Genomic DNA, 18,048 nt, shown 5'->3' with positions numbered 1-18,048 from the left:
ACCAAATCAAAAGTAATTACCTTAGAGAATTATAAGGAAGGTTAAGAGAGTTAAAAGTATATAGAGTTGAAGAAGGTCTGTATGTTACGTAGTTATGATATATATGAAAGTGATTGAAGATCAAAATTAAGTTATTCATTTGTGAACCTCTAGTCCAACAGAAAAGTTGCCTGATGCATTAAAATAATTCAAAAAAATATAAGTGGAGAAGTGGGTCCTTTGTACATCCTACACTCTCTTGATATTAAAAGTACCATTAAAAGAACACATATAGTAAGCATGGAATCAACGATTAAAAAACTCCAGATAATTTCTGCATGCCTAGACTTTAAAAACTATGTGGCATGAAATGGCACTGAACCTGGTGTACCCATACTGGAAACACCCTGAAATGCCGAAATGCTGCCGGCTGTACTGTATGATGCATTTCAGCCCAAATACGCCCTGTTTTGGTGCAAATCCACTTCTGGTTTTGCTCTTGTGGGCCCACTCAAGTGCCCAAGAAGGGTGCGGGGCCTTTCTATGGCCCTTTTATGAGCTCTAATTCTGCTAAACAAACATCTTGTTCTGTTTTGTTGATGAGGATTATTAAGATATGCAATTGTACTTGTCTTTAGCTCATGTTTTATTTCATTTTTAGCACATATAGAATTATGTATTAAGGCTGATTTTAGATTCTTTGATGTATAGCATCATCTATAAAGGCCAATTTTGGATTTGGGTGGATCACATTTCCAGTTGGACTTGTTTCGAAAAATTCTAGACATTTCCATGTTTTGTGCAGCTTAATTTTAACATGCAAGTTTATCAAACAAGTTAGAAGAATGCATGGGAGAAAAGTACACCTCAATAATGAAATTTATCATTTGAAAAGCATTGTAGCAGAATATCAACAAAATGATCAAATATCATGAATTGAAGATCGCAAAAAGATATTCGATAAGAACTTTGAAAAAAGATGGAGAAATTTCTCACCTAAAAGATTATAGTCAAAAATTACTTGCACAATTCAGGAAGTCAAAGAACACAAAATAGTACAATCATAAATTAGAATGGGAGAATAAGATTTTAAGAAAAATTATCAGAAAAAGATGAAGAAAGTTCGTGTCTAAGGAACCTTAATTAGAGGTTGCTTGAAAAATCAAAAGGCTGTAAGAACCAGAGATCTAAGATATTAAGAATAAATTTGGCAAGTCAAGATATAATGAAGAACTTTCACTCTCAAGGGATCGTACTCAAATCTTACACAAATCAAGAAGCTAAAAAATGATGATAGGTTGCCACAGGGAAAGTTAGAGCAACTTACCAACAGGGAAGCATTGATTAGTAAAGAAACAATGACCAATCCTATTGAAGTAGAGGAGTCTTTAGACGTATAAATCCAAGTAATGGAGGAAGGAAGCAATACAGATCTGATCAACATCACTATCCAATGGGAGTAAGGTTAATTTAGGATGTTAAAGTACAAACAATGGAAAATCCAAGTGTCCTTACTAGTAAAAATTTTGTGATCAACGAGGTGACATAAGTGTGCAAAGAAGACATAGTACCGAGCATGAATTAGGAAAACCCTCCAAGTATGAAAAAGGAAAAAAATCATGCCACATTGGTACCTTATTAACATCCTAGTCACAAGGGTTGATACCTCAAGTGATCCATATATTGATGTTGTTCAGAACAAGGACAATATTGAAACTACATTTCAAAGAATATTATTTCCAGTACAATTTAGTCACAAAATAGAACTTATTTTTGAAATCACAATACGGCAAGATCATTTTGGGAACCCTATAAACACAAAGTTCCACAATGGATCGAATTAGGATGGTCAAACCCTCTCACATTTCAACAATTACGCTCAACTCTTTGAATATCATATTGTTTCATGTCTTTAACCTCCAGAATGAAGCATTATGACAAGTCATTGTAGGCTAGAACGAACATGCCACCTTTTCCATATAATGCTTTGAGGACAAAGCATCTTTGAAGGGATAGGCAATGTAATGAAAATGCACACACACAGATGATGATAATAATAATAATAAATGAAGCGATACATTCTAGTTAAGGGACATGACCTATCAACCATTGTGACTATTATTGTATCATTTTGTATTGTCTAATAATATCTTATTTAATTATTTTTAATATTATTGGTCCTTTAAGGATTTTAATTATTGGTCCTTCTTATGTTGAATATTCCTTAGTAAATAAACCTTGTTCATTTATCTCTGCCTGACCAAGTTTTGAATTTTTGGCTTCTCTCCTTTTTCACAAAAGCTCCGAAGCTGTTAAAAGTTTCAAGAGCTTCTGATTTAATTTTCAAGAACTACACAGACACACTAAGTTTCCTTGAAATATCGTCATAAATGTTAAGAATTTTTTTTGCTCTTGCCAAATGTGTTTTCATTGGACCACAGCCATTTTACATTAAAATGGATCAGCTCTGATACCTGAGGTGCCCTTGTTTTATAGTCTTCAAATTTGATTGGTGCTATTTCCCTGTGAAACTGGTTTGACAAGTTCCTCTCTACTTGAATATCTGGAAAACCGTTTACCATGTTATGCTTGTTCGACAATGTAAGACAAAAGTAAATGAGATTACTGTACTAATTGTGCAACAACTGGGTCCTTGAACTGGCAATGGTCAGAAATACCTACTGTATTTCTGCAACACCTTCAAATTAGTACAGGTGGTTGTTTCACACTCCTCTGCTTTCAAGTGCGTTATTTCTATCTCTAATCAGGCATTTTTTTTTCTTATCAAGGGCAATAACATGATTTTCATTTGCAATTTCACTGATAGCAATTTTTGGTTTAATCCAGGAATTTAAAAACCATTGTTTATGCTCTTTACATTGTCACTTGACTATTTCATTAGTTCATCACCCTTGGATTGCATCTTTTGTTTACCTTCATAACCATGATCAACGAGGTGATGACTGTGGTGAAGATAAAGCTTCGTTTAGGAGTGGTTTTAAGAATTATCTAGGAGCTCAGGAGCATTTGTTAATTATAGCATGGTGACATTTGTCTGAAATATAATAAAAATGGTTAATATGGAGGGATGACAAAAATAAACCCTATCAATGATGTGAAAAGGCATTTGCAGATTATTCATTTTTTTTGTAAGTTTGGAAACAGCGAGGCTACATCACGGTCATGTCCAAGAATAACACCCGAATAAGGCGGGGAATTGAACCAGGACTTAACATCTAGGAGTGCCTTAACAGCGCACTCGATCACCGTCTATCGAAGACCCCATGGACAAATGGGATGCTTATCACCAAGATTGTGCGAGACTTGGTCGAGCATGGACACTCCTTGGGAAGGTTAATTCCCCCAAAGTGACTTCCATCCTTGGCCCTTCTCCATGAGGTTTGAACCTGTGAGCTGGCGGGGACTAAACCCCATGCAAATGTTTGCAGATTATTCATTTTCACTTTTATTGGCGTCAGATCCATTTTACTTCAAAGTAATGGCGATGGATCATGTTGTTTAATAGCTAGCAATCAACAACTTACAATTCTTCGTTTCGATTCACTGCTCTACCAGATATTGCAGTATATACTATCTAGGCTCCAGTGCCATATCATGGGTAAATGGACATTTTCCAATTACCTTGGCATTGGTCACCATAAAATGCTGGAGCTACTTAGTTCCTTTCTTATTGTAGCAGTGGGCTTTCAGTTGTGTTGAGATTAAAAAGAAACAAACAGGATTATCATTCAGGAACATACTATTGTGATTTGTGTGACTATTTAGTTTATAGTGACGACTTCAAGTAGATTCCTAGCTTTATGCTATCCTGTCTGCATAACATTCAGCATATGAGAGGCAGTCCTAGTTGTGATCAATGGGTGAAACAGTGGTGCTGTTTATATTCCTTTAACAATTTTCTTTGGGTGTGATTTCTTTTCAAATATAAGCACCTCTATGCATATATCTGTACTGATTTATTGGATGGTGATCAACACAGATGGAGGTTTCATTATCATCAATAGCGTTTAAGGGATCGGTGTCCCAGGCAATAGTTGCAGCCAAGACTTGGAGGAAGATTCTGCTAGTATATATTGGAGGCATGTTTACTTCCAGCCACACTGAATGTTTTCTTCCTATTTTCAAGGAGTATGCAGTTCAAATTTTTCAATGTCCATGTTACAGATTAGTATCCAAAAAATCTTTTGATATTGTCTTTTTTTTTCTTCTGAATTTTCTCAAATTTATTCTGCAATAACTTGCTAATTTAATATAATGTTTCTGTGATCTGATGCATCTAAATAATAAAACATTATGAATATATGTTGCTTGCATACTCTTAGATGCAGGCTAATTTTGAGCTAATGCAGTTGTTGCAAGCTGCATGGTGTCGTTAGAGGGCAACTAACAACTTTGGCCAAGAATTCATATGATATTTAAGTGTCTTCTTTCCTAGTACAATTACATTACAGGTATCATGCTTGAGATCTTCTATAAAAAGCTTCCACATCTCCCTGCAATTGGGAATAGAATTCAGTATACACAAACTCTGTATGGCTTCACACTTGGATATAAACTTTAAAGTGAGGTGCTATGCTGTATTTTGAAAAACTGTTTATTTATTAATTCTTTTGGATTTAACATATATTTTATTGCATTTCTCACAATATAGATACCATGTTCACGTATTATTCAAATTGTTTTTGTTGTTCATGGAACCATTAAATTTGTCTGATGTTTATGACAATTGCTTTTTGTGCAAAGAAAGCCCAGTAAGAAGAGTGCAGTGTCTGGCTTTTTTTGTATTCTGTATACTTTTTTCTTGGGCGTTGCCTGATTATTATATTCTATTCTTGTGGACTGCAAATTATTGCAAGTAGTTCAGAATTTTGTTTGACTTCCATATGAACAATACAGTTAAGTCATTTAAACTGTTTGGTCATTCTCCATTCTCAGATCCTGGTGAGAATTCTGTTCATCTTGAGCAGTCCACATTCCGGGATTCAGAGGTGAGCACATACATCTAGTTTCTGAGAAAGCTGATTGCCTTGTCAATGAGACTCTCATGTTAACTGTGGTTATAATTTTCGTCCTCCTTTTTTTGAATATTATATAAGACTGTTTTATTTTACTTCTTATTATTCCTGTTAATTTTTTAATGTTTTCTTGCAGGTCGTGAAGTTGCTGTCTGAATACTGTGTTGTCCTACATCTTCTAGAAGGAAGCATAGATGTTGTTCATTTTTCAGCTTTCTGTATCCTTGACAATTAGGAATGTATCGATTGTCATAGAACATTATATCTCTCTAGCAGTAGGATGAGGCTGTGAGAAATTATTACTATCATGTTCACAGTTCAACTAGGGTGTTGAATATTTCATTCTTTCTAAAAATAGCAACAGTTCATATCATTGCCTAAAATTTTAACTGTTAAGAGGGCACTTACACTAGCAAGCAGATGTTTGGTAATAAAAAATCAGAAATGTAAAAAATGTTAGTATATAGTGGTCAAGTATAGGATACTATATATGGTCATAAGAAAGATAACAAAGTAGTGGCTTGACAAGTATATGAGGTGTCATGCTAGGAAATTGAAAAGTTACATTAGGAAGTTGAAAGTTGAAATGAAAAGTTATTTCAACTTTTAAAAGACACATGTATCCCTACGGGAATGAATGAGCATTCTAAACAAAAAGTCTTTAGTATTCTTATCATCTCTCTCCTTTTGAGTTTGTGCATCCTCTGAAATTTAATAAGATATCACAGCCATATTGGTACGAATCTTGTGAGTGGTGCAAGCAGTCCCTGGAGCGAAGTATTAAAGGTGCAGAGGGAGTATGGTATGGTGTATGTAGACAGAAATTATGGAAAACAAACATCTTTTTGTGAAAAAAGATCTATAAGGTGAAAGGCAAGTTAGTTAAGTTTAAAAGTGAATTTATTGAAAGGTTTATATAATGGAAGCTTTAGGAAGTTGATGTTAATTGAAGTTAGACATTGAAGGGTTCTGTTAAATTTAGAAGTGCGCTAAATTTGGCAGTGGAACCCACGAGTGAAGCTAAGGCGCAGTTATACTTAGTTTTGACTTAGAAAAATTCTCTAATTTTCCTATAGTCAAAAATTGTAAATCAAACTCAGCCATGCATTTAGATTTAATCTCAGTTCGACTTGAGTTCAATGAGGCAGTTTGACTTGAGTTCAAGGAGCCAGTTTGACATGAGTTCAAGGAGTAAGTTTGACTTGAGTTCAAGGAGCCAATTCGACTTGAGTTCAAGGAGCTAGTTCGCTTGAGTTGAGGAGCTAGTTCGATTCTATAAAGAGGAAGGGCGCAGACTTGGTAATCACGTGATTATGCACTAGAGAAACTTGTGTGTTTGAGCTCAGCAAAGGAGTTTCCAGTTCAGTGTGTGAAGGCAGAGAGAGGCTGAATAGCCTCAAGAGATTTCTAGAGCCAGAGTGCATCATTTCTAGGGCCAAGTTGGCTTGCACAGAGAGGCAATGTTAGCTTGTACAGTCCGTACAGCTGTGCATGAGAGAGGCTGAGTTGATCAAGGCTGCACAGATCAATGTGTTGAGGATCAATAAATTGTGAGGGGATTTTTTCCCAGTACTTTGTAATCAATTTTTTACATTTTTTTGAGCAGATTAATAAAAACACATAAGTTCGTAGGTTTTCCCCAGTTGGGGTTTCCTTGGTAAATTTTGCTATATTATTTATTGTGTGCTTGTGTCTTCGTGATTTTATTTTTCCTCTCCTATTATTTGTTAGAATACTCAACATATTTAGTAAAGAGTTTGGAGTTCAGTTTTTAGTTTCCTCATCTCAATTTTTTTATTAAATTAGCTGGGTATTAGAAATCTAACATGGTATCAGAGCGGGTTTCTGATTGAAGACTAGAAAGTGTGTTATTTTCCTTAGGAGCAAGTGAAATTCACAGGAAAGGGGACACAATTCACTTCAGGATTGTGCAAGGGTTTCTAAGCAGTTCAAATTTACAAAATGGCTTATTTGGGGTTGAGATTTGAGGACCGCGCCTTGAAGGGACCTCAATTTTTTTTTCTTGGAAGGAGAGGATTGGTGTAGTACTGGAGGAGCAAGGAATGTGGGAATTTGTGAACAGTCCACCAGCCCAACCACAAGACCCTCCATTAATGAGGTATCCATTAATGAGGTGTCTTGGGCCGTGTCCGAGTGTTTAGGTGATAGCAGCGCACAACAGATTGGTGAGGTGCTAGGAGACATCCACCATTGATGAGGTGCCAGGAGACACTGAGGTATCCACCATTGATGAAGTGCTAGGAGATACAGTGGTATTAATTGATGGCCGCCCACAACAGTTTCATCAGTTCCAAGCCGACCTTCTAGCATTGAAAAGGAAGGCCACGATAGTGCAAGAGGCCATTTTGCAGCAGAATGAGGAGCTGGAGGGCATGAGAGCGGTTTGTGCTGAGTCAACGACAAAATTGACTCACGTTGGGGAACGATTGGATTCCCTAATGGTACATCTAGAGTGCACATTGAAGCATCAAAGCATCCCTCTTCAAGTATACATAGATGGGGTTGGCATCACTATTAAGTTACCTCTACCCATTGGAGAGAGAGAGGTAGTGCTACCTAGTCAGATTTCATGTGTTGACTAGGATAGTGAGATGTGGCGACATGAGTTGCATAGTGCGCAACATTCACATGTTGGGGTTGTTGCGTGTGCGGGTACATGTGCATTCGATCCTACCCTTGGGGTTGGGTGGCGAGAGATTCTGAGTTGGTACCCGGTGGAGTGGGTTGGAATTATGGAGATGGTTATAGTCAGGAGTGAAGCTCAACGAGAGCTCTCGGAAACTGAGGGTACTGGAGGCCCAGGTTGGCATTGGGATCCATGTTGGGCTTCCTATCCGATATTAGACATGCGGGATGGCTATGGAATCGATGAGATAGTTGACCTAGTGATAGAGCACATACATTCCTTACTGGAGTTCCAGTTAGCGCTAGTGGCCAGGTGGTTTGTGAGTAGACTCCATGGGTTGTTTTGGCATGTTGGTTGTGCATAGGGTCGTAGGATGATTACCATTCTCTGGCAGTGGCTGGTTGGGGAGTGGCATGTGTAGGCCACCGGACAGGGCATTGTATAGAGAGTCGAGACACTTCTCTCCCATTTGATATATTAGGCACAAGAGCCACCGAGGATCGGCACAACAACGATATCCCTTCTAGCAGGTGTGGAGTTAGGCCGCTTGGGTTTACCAGGATGGATGAGGAGATATGATGCATGTCATGGTGGGTTCAATAGTAGAGTGGCAGATAATTTGGCACATGCGGGATACGATATTTTATAGGGTGGTACAACAATTAGTAGTGGTACCTAGGACTTCACAAAGTTATGATTCATAGGAAGGAATGAGTCGTTGACCATGTGCATATGTTGAATCACGAGACTTTCTAGTACCCTTTGGTGGCATGGTGACGAAATCTGGAAGAATTTTTTTTTGTTTTGTTTTGTTTAAATTTAATTGATATTCTAGAATATGCAATTCTAAATTCAGTAATTAAAATGTAATTTTTTTGTTTGTTTGTTTGTTTCAAAATGTTTTAATTTTTTTTTTGTTTCAATTTTGATTTAAATTTTTTTTTTTTGGAGTCATGGGCCTGTGCGTGGCTGAGAAACTCAGCCACTGGCCCAAAAAAAATTTAAACTTGCAAATTAAAAAAATTGAAAAAATGAAATAAAAATTCATGTTTAAAAAAAAAATTAAAATTGAAACCAATTTTTATTTTTTACATAGAAACCCAAAAAACATTCAAACAAGCAATCTAATGTTTGGTCATGAAGCCTACCTGTTTGTGATGAAGCTGGTTCTGATCTGATGATGCCTCCTTTAGCCTCTCCTTTAGCCTCCTGCAAGAGCTCCTTCACTATGCAATGGAGTCACTCAACACTCATAAAAATGAGTCAAACACTCAAATGACAAATGGAAGGGAGAGAGGTGCTTATAAAGCATTTTCTTCCCTCCAATTTCCCTTTCCCTCCACCTCATCTCCAAAAAAAAAGAAAAAAAAAATTGAAAATTGAGGGTCTCGACGGGTCGTATGAAAAACTTGCGTGTCCTATATGGGTACACGGGTTCAATACGAGTTTCCATGGGTACGGGTTTAGGGCGTGGGTTCTATGCGAGTGACCCGTCGCGCTATAGAACCCGCAAAGACCCGCTGGTACTCGCGGGTCCTATACGAGTGGTGCTACACTTATTTTGAGTTGAGATGTCAGATGAGATACTGTTGGAATGACACATTTTGGTTTGGCATTGTGTCACCTTCATCCTCCTTTGCCTCCATTGACAATATATTGTTATTACAACGAGTCTCAAGTTTTAACTACTGGTTGTCATGTTGTATATGTGAATGGTAGTATAATATTATAATTCTGGGCATTCATTTTCCTCGACAAAACCCTCTACAGAACCATCTATTGGTTGGTTTGCTCTTCAGGTAAGGTGAGGATTCAGCTTTCTCACCTGCAGGTTCTTCCCAAGAGGCAGATTACAACAGATACCTTTGACTGGAGAGTATGGCGGCTGGCCATCTCACATCATTATTCCACTTAATTAGCAAAGTAGTGCAACATTGCTTGCCCATTTTTTCTTGTCCAGCAAAGTAAAGAAAAGCCAGAGCAGCCTTTCACAATAAGCAATAAACCTTCTACTTCGTGGAAGGATAATATGTGCACATTCAATATAACCGTGTCACAAGTAGGCCTATCATTTCAGTAGATGTAATGTGTTTATAACTTTATTATTATTTGCAGCTTTGGATTCGTACAATTTGGCAAGTGGTTTTTCTGTGTTTTTTATTTCAAATATTCAATGAACTTCAATCATGTTGTCCTTCACATATGACTTAAAGGCCCACATAAATCTGCTCCAGCTTTGTCAGCTATTGGATATAATGGAAACCTGCTGTGGCAGTATGGTAAGTGTGAAAACTTTGAGGTTTATGGAATATGGAATAGCTACATAACAATAAGTTCTTATTTATGTTTTGTTTGATTCCTAAGTACTTGCAGATTCCAAGTGTGGTGATTGTTCACACAAAATTTTATTAAGAGTCTTAATGATTTGTGCTATTTGCTTTTTGTTTTATTTATAATGTACAGAAGGCTATATCAGTGCTAATGACTTCGTAGCAAGCATTGAGAAAGCAAGGGCAGATCTTCATTCTCAGGTACATGTTTGAGATATTATGTTGAAATCTACTGCATGTTATTTGCATTTGAGAAATTAATGCTATTCTACTGTGTCTTCTTGTATTCTTTTCCAGAATGTATCTTTATTATTACCTGTTCTTCCATAACCTAACAATCACAAACAAGTTTCTTCTTTGACAATGAACAGGAAGTGGTATCAAATTTGGTCTCATCGGAGCATGAAGGTAATCTGAATACGGCTGAACCATATCCTCCAGGTGAAATTCATAGTCAACAATCATCAATAAGCCAAACAATGTCTGAACCCACTTGGGGAACTGAAGAAACAGTACAAACTGTGGTTTCCTCTAGAGATGATGGACAGGAGGTGAGATCTGGTCACAATTCTATGTGGTCCAACACATTTTTCACTCTTGTTGTTTTCTCATGCTTATTTTGCTCTCATGAGTTTTTCTTTTATTGGAGAATGGCAGGATATGGCTCACACCAGCATTATATCTGCATCAGCCACCCCAAGCAGACAATCAAATGCCTCTTCTTCTAAGTGTGATAGCATTGCAAACAGTACTGAGTCATCAACTTCATTGGTTGAAAATTCTACAAACTTGGCATTTAGTGATAAAAAAATTACCGATCCTACATGTGTATTAGTGCAAACTAAAGAGTCTACAGATGCCTCACTATCTAACTTGGCAGGAAACAATTCTCAGAGAGGCATTAGAGTTAGCCCCAGTGATTCTAACATTGGAGGGGAAATGCTTAGAGCTGACAATGAATTGTTTAGAGAGCAAATGATTAATATTGCTAGTTTGGGCCTTGAACATCCAACTACAGAAATATTTCCTGAGGGAGAGACAGGGGACCAAGGAACCACTCATGTTGTTGCTGATATTAATAACAACAAGGGGGAAATGCTTGAAGCTGATGATCAATTATTAAAAGAGCAAACAAGTAATGTTGCTAGTTTAGGCACTGAACAACCAACTATAGAAATAGCTCCTAATGGAGAAACGGGGGATCAGGGAAGCAGTCATGTTATGGATGATCAATCCGCGAGAAGATTACCATCTAGGGATTCAAGTTCTATTTACTTACAAATTCGTTTGTTAAATGGTTCAAGTCTTCAAGCAAAGTTTCAAGCTGCTGATACTCTGAGAAGAGTGAAAGATTATGTCAATGAGAACCGTACAGATGGAAATAAAACCTTCTCTCTTGCAATTCCGTATCCTCGGAAAATTTTTGGTGAAGAAGGTATGTTCTGCCTAGTCCTTACAAACAATAAAGTAAATTAATTGGAGTGAGGTTTTCTTACCTTTCTGCTTTTAAGTTATATACCATGATTAAAAGTGTTTTTATTGTGTTTTTACTTTTTCCCCTTTTCTGTGGAAGCAGTAGGTTTTATAGATTTGACATAAGTGTAAACGGATTGTTTAGATAGAATTGAAAGGTCAAATATTTTATACTTATGCATATATTACCCACGGTTAAATCTTCACTGTTGTTGTATACATGAATGAGCTTTAATGGGTGATTATATCATTCATGCTGCAGTTGAGTGGTTTTCCTTTTTTCTGTTAATCCCATCGAACCAGTTGGCAGTCTTTGGTAAGTTCCAATCAAAATCTCTATAAAAACTAGGTTGTCCTAGAAAGCTTCTCAAATTGTGTAGATTGAAATAATGGACTGCTGCTTTATCACATTTTTATCCACTTAAATTCCTTTATTGGGCAGTATAGAATCCATACATCTAACCCCTTCTTCCACGAAATCATACGTAGACTTTCATCACTTTTGGATTCTTCAAATTCTGTAGTATGTTAATCATGTTATAGGTTTTTATCCTTTATTTTTGCTGAAGAACATGGTTTCCTATAACTACTGTAAAATTCTTTCCTAGAGCCACAAAAAGGTGTTAAGCAGCCTTATAAATATATCATGTTATTCTTTGCAGCTTATGACTAACTTCTCCAGCAATTATCAACCCATGGGATTTGTAGCTCAGTATTAATAGGGCCAAAAGATATTACCAATAAGGGATAATGAACATCCCATAATGTGAATGTGATCTTTACAATCTCTAACCAAATTTGGATCTGATGATATTGTGGAAATTCTTGAATCTAACACATCAGAAATCCCTACTACTATTTCTGGTTTATTATCTCCTACTTGTTCTATACATTAACAATCTATTTAATCATATAAACATCGAAATAAACAAAATAGCAGCCTTCACAAACATACAGATCAGCAATTGAAATAAACAGAGACAACACAAGGGACACCGTTATTTTTGGACAATTGTCCCCGGAAAAATCCAATGCGGGAAAACCGGTGCAACAGATATGAGGGTTTTATTATTATGCAGTTTTCTGAATACAACTAGGGTGCTAGAAATGGCTCACCCTTCAGAGATTTTCCTTGGCAGAAGTACCTTTCTTCGGAGACAGATATTCCGGCTAATCAGCAACTGGATGAATAGCCTCATAGTGACTTCGACTGTTCCCTTAGTTGGATAGCGAAAGTTGCTCCAAGCTACCCTCCACAGACTGCGTCACCCTCCACAGACTGCGTCACCCTCTACAGCTCTGCGTCAGCTAACCAACTCTCAGTCTGCCCCACGAAAATTCCTTAGCGCTGCCTCTTTAGCCCAGCGTCAGCTCTGCAGCCCTCTGCACTACATGCGTCAGCCTCTGTTGCGTCTGCGTCAGCCCCTGTTGCCTCTGCGTCAACTTTTTGGCCCTCTGCGTCCTCTGCACTGGCCTCCTTAGCCTTTGCGTCAGCCTTCCAAGGCTCTGCACTGTCTCTCCGACACACTCTCTGCCTCTCTGCTATGTATTCTCGGCCTTCTGCCGAACTGCCCCTCGCTGCAATAGATCACTAACTCGAAAATTCCTCAGCGCTGCCTCTTTAGCCTAGAGTCAGCGCTGCCTCTTTAGCCTAGAGTCAGCGCTGCAGCCCTCTGCACTGCATGCGTCAGCCTCTGTTGCCTCTGCGTCAGCCCCTGTTGCCTCTGCTTCATCTTTTTGGCCCTTTGCGTCCTCTGCACTGGCCTCCTTAGCCTCTGCGTCAGCCTTCCAAGGCTCTGCGCTGTCTCTCCGACACACTCTCTGCCTCTCTGCGCTGCTGCATACACCTGTGTGCCTCTCGCATTGCTACAACCTCCACTACGCTGCCTCAGATTTCTGCACTCAAGCACTACCTTGCTTCTCCACTACACTTTGCTCCACCTGACACCTGTCATCATGCTACTGTCGTTAAGGGCTCCCGTAGCTGGATGTGATCCAAGAGTTTGGGTACCTCAAGGATCCTGCCCCTAGTATGTATTCCTCCTGACTACAACTCGATGTCCCCCTACCTCTTCTCCAGAGGTGCATGAGCACTCATGGCACAATTGTCATCAGTCTCGACCTCTTTCTCTGCCTTAGCTAGAGCTGCCTTTGAATCAGAAGCCTCTCCCTTGTTTTTCTTCCTAGGACACTAGGATGCATAATGTCCCAGCTCCCCACAATGGAAGCACTTAACTTTGGAGATGTCCTTCTTTCTCTTCTGTAGCCCCTACTGTCCCGTAGATGCGAGAGCTACATCCTTATCCTCCTTCTTGACTCTAACTCCCTTACCACTACTCCCTGCCTTGGTCAACCTCCTTATCTCTTCTTGTCGAAGAGCTGCCCACATCTCTTCCCAAACTGGAAGAGTAGCCCTGCCCAAATACTTTGGGCAAATGTCTTCCACTCCTCGAAGACTGCATTCAGGGCAGTCCTGACCATAAACTCTGGATCCGGTTTAGACCCCATGGAAGTAAGTTGGTCGCGAATTTCTTGCAACCTGAGAAGGAATGGATCTATCTGCTCTCCCTTCTGCATCTGATATGACCTCAGCTGATTCTCCAATAGCATCTTTCGCTGCACGGAAGAGCCCTGGTATAAGGTGGTCAGGGTGTCCCACATCTCCTTTGTTGTGTTCTTCTCAGCAATATGTGGTATGCCATGATCTTTGACCCCGTCTAGAATCACACATTTCGCCCTCGCCATCGCCTCCTCATATTTCTCATTCTCAGCTGGGTCAACTGGGATAGCCAAAGTCCTTGATGCGATGTCGATCCAGGACTACCAGGATCCTAGCCTTCAAGATGACAAAGTTGGAAGCCCTGTCCAACCTGTCCTGATCCCTCAGTCCGTTCACTGCCATTTCAGCTCCTCTTCTGGACTCCCTCTGAGTCTCGACTCCCCTTCTGGAAATCTCCCTTTGAGTCCTGATTTCCCTCCTGGAAATCCTCTGGCCAATTATCGAACTGCTCCTCTCCAATCCTCCTTGCAACTGCAACTCGGATTTGGATTCCTTGGCTAGAAATATGTAGAGGTAGTGATTCTCTCTACCTTGGATCCGTCTCCTTAGACACTTTTGCTTTGACAGAAACAACATCCCACCAGCTCCTTAAAACACAATCTGCCCATAGCTCCCCAAGCCCCAACAACTGAAGAAACTGAGCCTTTCAGGCTCTGCGCAATCCAGGCAAAGGCTGAGTCTGCCCCTCCCGCCAACTGCGTCAATCCTACCTGGTTGAGCAGGATGACTTGGGTCTTTGTGAGCCTCTTCTGCCTCACTTTTCCTGTGCGTTGACCCTTCCCTTGGCTCGTATTGCCGACGCATGCTCTGTGTCACCTCTTCTCTTGCTGGTTCTGCTCTGGAACAACACTGTCTTTCAGGATAGCTGCTACTGCTACAAATTTCAGATTTCAATTGGTGTCTTCAGTCCTCCTGTGATCTACAATCGCTCTGATACCATGTGGAAATTCCTGAATCTAACACATCAGAAATACCTACTGCTATTTCTGGTTTATTATCTCCTACTTGTTCTATACATTAACAAGTTATTTAATCATATAAACATCAAAATAAACACAATATCAACCTTCACAAACATATGAAATAAACTAAGACAGCACGAGGGACACCGTTATTTTTGGGCAATCGTCCTCGGAAAAACCCAATGCGGGAAAACCGGTGTAACATATATGAGGGTTTTATTATTATGCAGTTTTCTGAATACAACTAGGGTGCCAGAAATGGCTCACCCTTCAGAGATTTTCCTTGGCAGGAGTACTTTTCTTCGGAGACAAATATTCCGGCTAATCAGCAACCGGATGAATAGCCTCACATTGACTTCGACTGTTCCCTTAGCTGGATAGTGAAAGTTGCTCCAAGCTACCCTTAGGAACTGAGTCGCCCTCCAGAGACTGCATCACCCTCTACGGCCTTGCGTCAGCTAACCAACTCTCAGTCTGCCCCACGAAAATTCCTCAGCGCTGCCTCTTCAGCCCAACGTCAGCTCTGCAGCCCTCTGCGCTGCCTGCGTCAACCTCTGTTGCCTCTGCGTCAGCCTCTTGGCCCTTTGCGTCTGCCTCTTAGCCCTCTGCGTCAGCTTCTTGGCTCTCTACGTCCTCTGCACTGGCCTCCTTAGCCTCTGCATTAGCCTTCCAAGGCTCTGCGTTGTCTCTCCGACACTCTCTCTGCCTCTCTGCTATGTATTCTTGGCCTTTTGTCGAACTGCCCCTCACTGCAATAGATCACTAACTCGATTTCTCAGCAAACACTGACCCAGAAAATCGAATTGACTGATCAACTTAGTGTTTCTCCAACTGACCCTCAAGCCTCTTCTTATACTTTTCCTGTCGACGATTCAATGATCGAGATTAAGTCCCTAATCAACGGCTAAGATTAGATTTGGCTTGATCCTCGTTATTTAGAACTTTCTCACCCATATTATATTAATACACATTAATATTTTAATTTTCTTAAGTTTAAACTTAGGGTCTCGTTAAAAATATTAATTATTTTAATATCTCTCTATCTGGGTGGAATTTCCCCAAACGATTTCTGGGTCTTGGAGATCTCATGTGCCTTAGCCTCTCCACCAATTTTCATGGCTAGAGCACATCCGATGCTACCAAAAATCAACAAATATTTCTTTTCAGGTAATTTTTGAGAATATCAACTCTACCCATGCTTTTCATGAAATATAAATCTGTCTCAACTCTATGCTATTGGATAGGGATTTACTATCTTAGGAGCATAGCATCTCATACCTGGGTAACTTTTTGCATTTTGCTGGTTTCTAGCTATGTTATCATTTCATGAGATTGTTTTAACTTTTAACATTGATGAATATCCCCTTACAATTGTTAACGATTGAAGCTTTTTTCCTTAAAATATGACATACAAGAAGTTGCAGGCACAGCACTATGTCAACAAAAATGAGTTAAAGAAATACCATTTTTCAGGGTTAATTGCGCATTCAAAGTCATTCCTCTCATGAGCATCACTGTCACCACTAATGCTCAATTTCTCATGAGCTTGAAGCCCCTGATTTGCTTAAAAATCAGTTTGTCATGACCTTTTACATTTTGCGAATGGTTCAACCTATATGAACTTTTGATACATGTGCCTCACAATCTTGACCTTTCACATCGTATTCATACTTTTGCCTTTAAAGTTTTAAACAACATTGGGACTAGCCTGTTTTGCTTTATTGACATTTTTTGCAACGATAGCAATTGACTTGACTGTTCTTTGAACAAATGAAAAATAAGATGTTCTTTGGATTTACTCACGTCCCCTTTGCAGGCCTTCTCTGGATGATTCTTACGGAAACAAGAAATTGATTATTCTCAAATGACACTCAATGCAGATGGAAACATTTTTTATTCACAGATTAATTAAAATGAATATATTCAAGAGTAGACTGTCTATTTAATAAAGAACTTCAGTAGATGATTAATTCAATATGGAGGATTACTATATTGTTTGGTGGCATCTGACTGGGCCTCAATAGACCCTTCTCCATTGCATCATTAGATGCAACCAGGCAGTCCCTCAGCAGATCATCTTGGCAGAGTTTGGCCCACAACCCTTCTGACTTGAGATAGTGTTCCATTTGGTTTCTTTTTTGCATCAGGTTCCGAGCTTTGCTGATTCAGCGAAGGGGCGAGACAGGTATCTGTAATTTTCCTTTTGCGCTCAGTGACCATTACTTCTTCTAGTCCATTAGGACAGGGTCAATATTCGTTTGTAGCTAAGTTGCACGAAACGGGGAAACGGGGAAGCGACACGAAACGCGGAAGCGAAACGAAACGCGACCTCCCCGAATTTTGGAAACGGGGAAACACGAATATATATAATAATATATATATATATATATATATATATATATATATATATATATATATATATATATTAAAAACATTTAAAAATTATTAATATATATATGTGCAAGACTGCAATCATAAAGCATTAATGATACATTTACTTAAACATTTTAACATTAAGATTAAATTTACATCACAATGATCACATTTACTCATGAGTCATCACATAATGAAAATAAAAATATAGGAACTGGAAAATCCAAAATCAGCCTTTATTTATATTAGTATATGAGGCTGCAAGTACAATAAAGACTATAAGGCTGCAAGAACTATAGAGACAAGTCACAAAAGACTAATCCTCATCATAACAATCCTCATCAAAAATAGAAGCAGCAGAATGCTCAACAGTGGATGGTGGTGCTGAAGAAGATGATGCACCAATTCCACTTCCAGAATCCTCCTCAATATTCAGGGCAGCAAGAGAGAGATCCAAATCAGGATTTTCTGCATCCACATCCCATTCTTTAGAAGGACCACTGTTGTATTCTGGACCCCTACGAGATGCAAGGCGAAGGTTGGAGTGCACATAAACAAGATCCTCTGCTGTCTGTGAGCCCAACCTATTGCGCTTCACAGAATGAATAAAACCATAAGTGCTCCAATTCCTTTCTGCTGATGAAGAGCTTGCCACTTGTGAAAGAATACGAATGGCAAGGCTTTGCAA

At 39.1% G+C, this 18,048-nt stretch overlaps 1 protein-coding gene across 1 annotated transcript in view; it reads left to right on the top strand.

The window, feature by feature from the left end:
- The window catches only part of LOC149153400 (Ubiquitin-like superfamily protein), a 90,590-nt gene that overhangs the window by 29,929 nt on the left and 42,613 nt on the right, over window positions 1-18,048 (top strand). The window contains exons 2-8 of the mRNA XM_089441294.1: window positions 3,980-4,079; window positions 4,936-4,988; window positions 5,152-5,233; window positions 9,876-9,941; window positions 10,126-10,193; window positions 10,364-10,543; window positions 10,650-11,427. Of these exons, the coding sequence (XP_089297420.1) occupies window positions 3,980-4,079; window positions 4,936-4,988; window positions 5,152-5,233; window positions 9,876-9,941; window positions 10,126-10,193; window positions 10,364-10,543; window positions 10,650-11,427 (1,327 nt within the window). The remainder of the gene's footprint in view (window positions 1-3,979; window positions 4,080-4,935; window positions 4,989-5,151; window positions 5,234-9,875; window positions 9,942-10,125; window positions 10,194-10,363; window positions 10,544-10,649; window positions 11,428-18,048) is intronic.

This window comes from Pinus tabuliformis, chromosome 9 (genome assembly GCF_031772625.1).
Source record: "Pinus tabuliformis cultivar Carrire ecotype Pingquan chromosome 9, CPIR1, whole genome shotgun sequence".
Classification (NCBI taxonomy): Eukaryota; Viridiplantae; Streptophyta; class Pinopsida; order Pinales; family Pinaceae; genus Pinus; species Pinus tabuliformis.
Note: the sequence above shows the minus strand (reverse complement) of the source record. Positions and strands in the feature narration are given on the sequence as shown.